Below are 5,000 nucleotides of genomic sequence, written 5' to 3' on the forward strand. Positions count from 1 at the left end.
CCATCATTATGTGACGTGAGGGAAGGGTCCTTATAACGGGGTCTGTCTGGGGTGTCCACTTATTCCTATACCGCGTGTCTCAACTGTTCAATTCGCGAAATAGGGTTTGCAAACAAGGGATAACAGGCTGAGATAGGAAATGGAATAGATAAAAGATAATAGATGGCTTTTAAAAAGTGATAATGAATTATTATAATGAATAAGGAATTGCTATAGATTATGACACATGCTATGGAATGATAGATAGTGAAAGAATGATAACTATATAGAACATAATACGAAAAAAAGACAAAATGTTTATATATATATATATATATATATATATATATATATATATATATATATATATATATATATATATATATATATATATATATAGGATAACAAAATAAAGAGAATAGATTTTTTTCAATTTGAAAGCCAAAGTCGAGTGACCTCCCCGTGACCTCTCCCTCGTCCCCGCAGAGGATGACATGGACGACCTCAGCCTGCACGTGCAGCGCTACCGCCCGGAGGAACTGGACAAGCTCGCCAAGACGACCAAGTTCTCCAGGAAGGAAATCCAACTCATCTACAGAGGATTCAAGCAGGTGGGCCCCCGCTCTCCCTATCCCCCCCCCCTTTCTCAAGGGCACTCAATAGATAGGCCTCTTTTCCCCTAAATTTCCTCTCCTTCCTTTTTTCTATTTTCCTTCCTCCATTCTTCTCTTCGCGGGGCCTTATGGGCCTTTCTCTCTCCTCCATCTTTTCTACTTCTCTTCCTCTTTCTCTCCCTTTCTTTCTCTATCTCCGGGAGATTTCATACTTTTTTCTGCTTTTTCTGCTTTTCCTCCTTTCTCTTCATAATCATTATTGTTATTTTCTTCTTCGTTGCTTCTCTCTCTTCCTCCTTCTTCTTCCTTTCCTACTTTTTCTCTTTATCCTCCGCATCATTATTTTCTACTTCGCTTTTTCTCTCTCTTCTTCTTCCTTCTTCTCTTTCTATTCATCTTCCTCTTCCTCCTCCTCCTCCTTCTTCTCCTTCAATTCCTTTTCCTCTTTCTCCTCCTCCTCCTCCTCCTTTTTCAGCTTCTCTTCCTCTCCCCTCTCCTCCTTCGTCTGCCCATCTGCCTCATTTCCACTTCCCCTCCTCCTTTCTTTCCTCAGAGACCTTTTCTCCTATTCTTCCTTATTTTTTTCCTCTTCCTCCATCCCCTTCTGCCTGCCTCTTTAACCTCGGGCTCGAAGAAGGTTGGCCTCTATCTCTCTCTTTATTTTCTTCTTCCTTTTTTCTCTTTTCTTTCCTCCATTCTATTCTATGTATCTTTCGATCCCCTCCATCCTCTCTACTTCTCTTCCTCATTCGCTTCCTCCCTCCCTCTCTTTCCAGAGATTTTAAGCAGGTTGATTCCTCTCTCTCCTACTCCTCCTTCTTTTTCTTTTCTCTTCCTCTCTCTCTCTCCTCCCTCTCCCTTTTTCTATTCCTCGTCCTTTCTCTCCTCCTCTTCCTTCTTTATTTAGTTCTCCTCCTCCTTCCCCTTCTCCCTTCTTCCCCTTCCTAGGAGCTTCAAGCTAGTGGGTCTCCTTTATTTTCCACTTCTCTTTACTATTCAACTCACTTTTTCTTTTCCTGGGTATTCCCTTTCTTCTTTCCTCTTTATCTGCTATTCTTCCTCCTCCCCACCTCCCTTCCCTTCTTCTCTTCCTCGCGGCTGTAAGCAAATGGGTCTTTCTATCGTTTACTCTTCTCCCTTCTCACTTCCTCTTTTTCTAGGGACTTCAAACTCTCGCGCTCCTCTCTTTCCTTCGTGTCTCCTTCCTCTCCCTCTTCATTTCCTCACTTCAGGGGCACCAGACAGCGGCCCCCTCGTTATCCTCGTCCTTTTCCTCCTGCTCTTCCATTCCTCCTCCTCCTCTTTCATGTGCTTCTGTCTCTTTACTCTTCTCATTTCCTTCCTCCGGTGGCTTCAGACAAGAAGGTTCCCTTATCTCCTCCTTCTTTGCCTCTAGCCGTTCTTCACTTCTTTATAAATCTTTTTTCCTCTTCTTCTTTTCCTCCTTTCCTTCCTCTTGTCCTTCCTCTTTCGTGTTCTCCTTTTCCTTCTCTGACAATCTACAAAGACTTGAAATAATCATCATTCTCTCTCGTTGTTTTTTCTTCTTCAGACAAACAGAAAGATAAAATGAAATCATAAATATTTCAACAAACAACTCAACACAAAAGATGAATAAATCGGCCCGCCTAATTGACTGGCTAATCTCGCATCTCGATCAATCCCTTTGGTGGCAATTCAAGATGAGGATGTTTACATTTCATTTGCCTCACTTGCCGCACTTGGCTTGCCTCCCTTGAGCCATCGCAAGCCATAACTCACACAGAATCCCTTAGTGGTTTTATCATACCTGCTCAGGCACGGGGCGTCAGGGAGGCGCTGGAGGTGGATTTGAGCTTTTTCTTTTCTCAACACTTTCATATTTTTATTCTTATTTTCATATATTGATAATAATTACTATTACTGTCATTATGATTACTGCTATTATCAATAATATCATTATCATTGTCATTATCTTCACACACACGCATATATGTGTGTGTGTGTGAGAGAGAAAGAGACAATAGAGAAAGAGAAAGAGAGAGAGATAGAGAAAGACAGAGACAGAGAGAGAGAGAGAGAGAAGCTAACGAAATAAACCCCATCATCTAACGCCGTGCTTCCTTCACCTGCAGGAGTGTCCGACGGGCCTCATTGACGAGGAAGGCTTCAAGGGCATCTTCTCGCAGTTCTTCCCCCTCGGAGGTGAGGCTGACTCAGGCCTATTATGCTGATATGCTAATCTACTTATATATATATATATATATATATATATATATATATATATATATATATATATATATATATATATATATATATATATATATATATATATATATATATATATATATATATATATATATATATATATATATATATATATATATATATATATATATATATATATATATATATATATATATATATATATATATATTCTCCAAAGTCTATGCCACTGTTTACATACTCGTTCGTCTCTATCTATTTTTCATTTGGGCTTAGATGTATACGATGAAAACATTTTGATTACACAATACGAAAGACTGTTAACTATATATATCAGAAATGTGGCTAAAACAATTGCATATATATTCTCGCACAGTCACCCCTTAAGAAAGGCTAAAGGGTCCGTTTTCTTTTACAGATGCCACCCATTATGCTCATTATGTCTTCAATACATTTACGCAAAATAATCAAGGACAGATCAGTTTCGAGGTAAGTGGGATAATTTACTATTCTCTGATGAAATGATTATCGGCTGTGCATGTTATGAAATAACCGGAATTATAGGTATATAGTTGTTGTAACAACAAATATAACTAGCATATGTGATTCAACAGTCCCGATAATAGGGGAAAACATGAAGTATATCGGGAACACTACTAAAACAAGTAATGAAATCTTTATAGAACACACACACACACACAACACAAGCACACACACACACACACACACACACACACACACACGCACACACACACACACACACACACACACGCACGCACACACACACACACACACACACACAAACGCACACACGCAAACATAAACACACCAACACATGCACACATACACATACACATACACACACACATGCACACACACACACACACATGCACACACACACACACATGCACACACACACACAGACAAACACACATACACACACGTAAACACGCAAACACACATACATACACACACTCACGCACGCACGCATCCAAACGCTTAAATCAACTGCCGAAAAACAGCAGATGTACCCGCAATTGATGAAAGTCTACGGGACCGCACTCCAGATTTCAGTTACTCCCACGTTGATGCTCATGAACCACACCTAGCCGCTTGGACCCCGGTGGCGTTTAGGAAATACTTTCTAACGACTTGCCTTTTCTTCCATGTTGTTAATCATATCTTAAAAGATTGAAATGTATGCTTTTCTCTAAAATTTAGCCCCCGTGGTATTTCTTATAGGTATATACTTATTGTAACAACAAATATAATTAGCATACACACACACACACATAGACATACACGAAGAGACACATACACGCGCGCGCGCATGCAAACATTTAAATCAGCTGACGAAAAACAACAGAGGTTTCCGCCAGTAATGAAAAGTCTGTGTGAAAGTCTACGGGACCACACTCCAGATTTCAGTTACTCTCACGTTGATGCTCATGAACCACACCGAGCCGCTTGGGCCCCGGTGGCTTTTAGGAAATGCATTCTAACGACTTGCTTTTTCTTCCATGTCGTTAATCAAATCCCGAAAATTTAAATGTATGCATTTCTTTAACATTCAGCGCCCGTCGATGTTCTTAGTGTTATCCGAAAATATAATTGATTTAGCGACAATGACGTATTGTTTGCTTTAATAGATATTTTTGAGGGGAAACTTTTTTATAAAACAAATATGTAGTTCATTACTATTTCCCAGACAGATTTATTATGTTATGTGCTATCACAGTGAGAGAATATAAAGCCATAGTTATTAATATTAGTAACATTAGAATAAACAATCCTTAATAATGATAAAGTACATCCCCGCCCATTTGAGCTCACCGTTAAAAAAAAAAAAATACTAAGCGGCAACAGCGCTAACCGACGGCCTCCTCCTCAGGACTTCCTGGCGGCGCTGTCGACGGTGTCCCGCGGGACGACGCAGGAGAAGCTGCAGTGGATCTTCGGCCTCTACGACGTGAACAACGACGGCCTCATCACCAAGACCGAGATGGTGGACGTCGTCACCGCCATCTACGAGATGATGGGCCGCTCCACCGAGCCGCAGGTGGAGGAGACGTCCGCCAAGGAGCACGTGGAGAAGATCTTTCATGTGAGGAAGGGGGCGGGCGCGGGCGAGGGGGGGGGAGGGAGGGGGGGGAGGGGAAAGAAAGGAATGAATGGGAAGAATAGAGGCAGGGATAGACTTAA

The 5,000-nt window shown here is 41.0% G+C and overlaps 1 protein-coding gene across 2 annotated transcripts in view; it reads left to right on the top strand.

The window, feature by feature from the left end:
• The window catches only part of LOC113816244 (Kv channel-interacting protein 4), a 521,919-nt gene that overhangs the window by 514,271 nt on the left and 2,648 nt on the right, over positions 1-5,000 (top strand). For both annotated transcript variants that reach the window (XM_070130263.1, XM_070130264.1), the window contains exons 2-5: positions 466-590; positions 2,708-2,777; positions 3,217-3,287; positions 4,690-4,902. In XM_070130263.1, the coding sequence (XP_069986364.1) occupies positions 474-590; positions 2,708-2,777; positions 3,217-3,287; positions 4,690-4,902 (471 nt within the window). In that variant the 5' untranslated portion in view covers positions 466-473. The remainder of the gene's footprint in view (positions 1-465; positions 591-2,707; positions 2,778-3,216; positions 3,288-4,689; positions 4,903-5,000) is intronic.

The sequence above is a fragment of the Penaeus vannamei genome, chromosome 15 (genome assembly GCF_042767895.1).
Source record: "Penaeus vannamei isolate JL-2024 chromosome 15, ASM4276789v1, whole genome shotgun sequence".
NCBI lineage: Eukaryota > Metazoa > Arthropoda > Malacostraca > Decapoda > Penaeidae > Penaeus > Penaeus vannamei.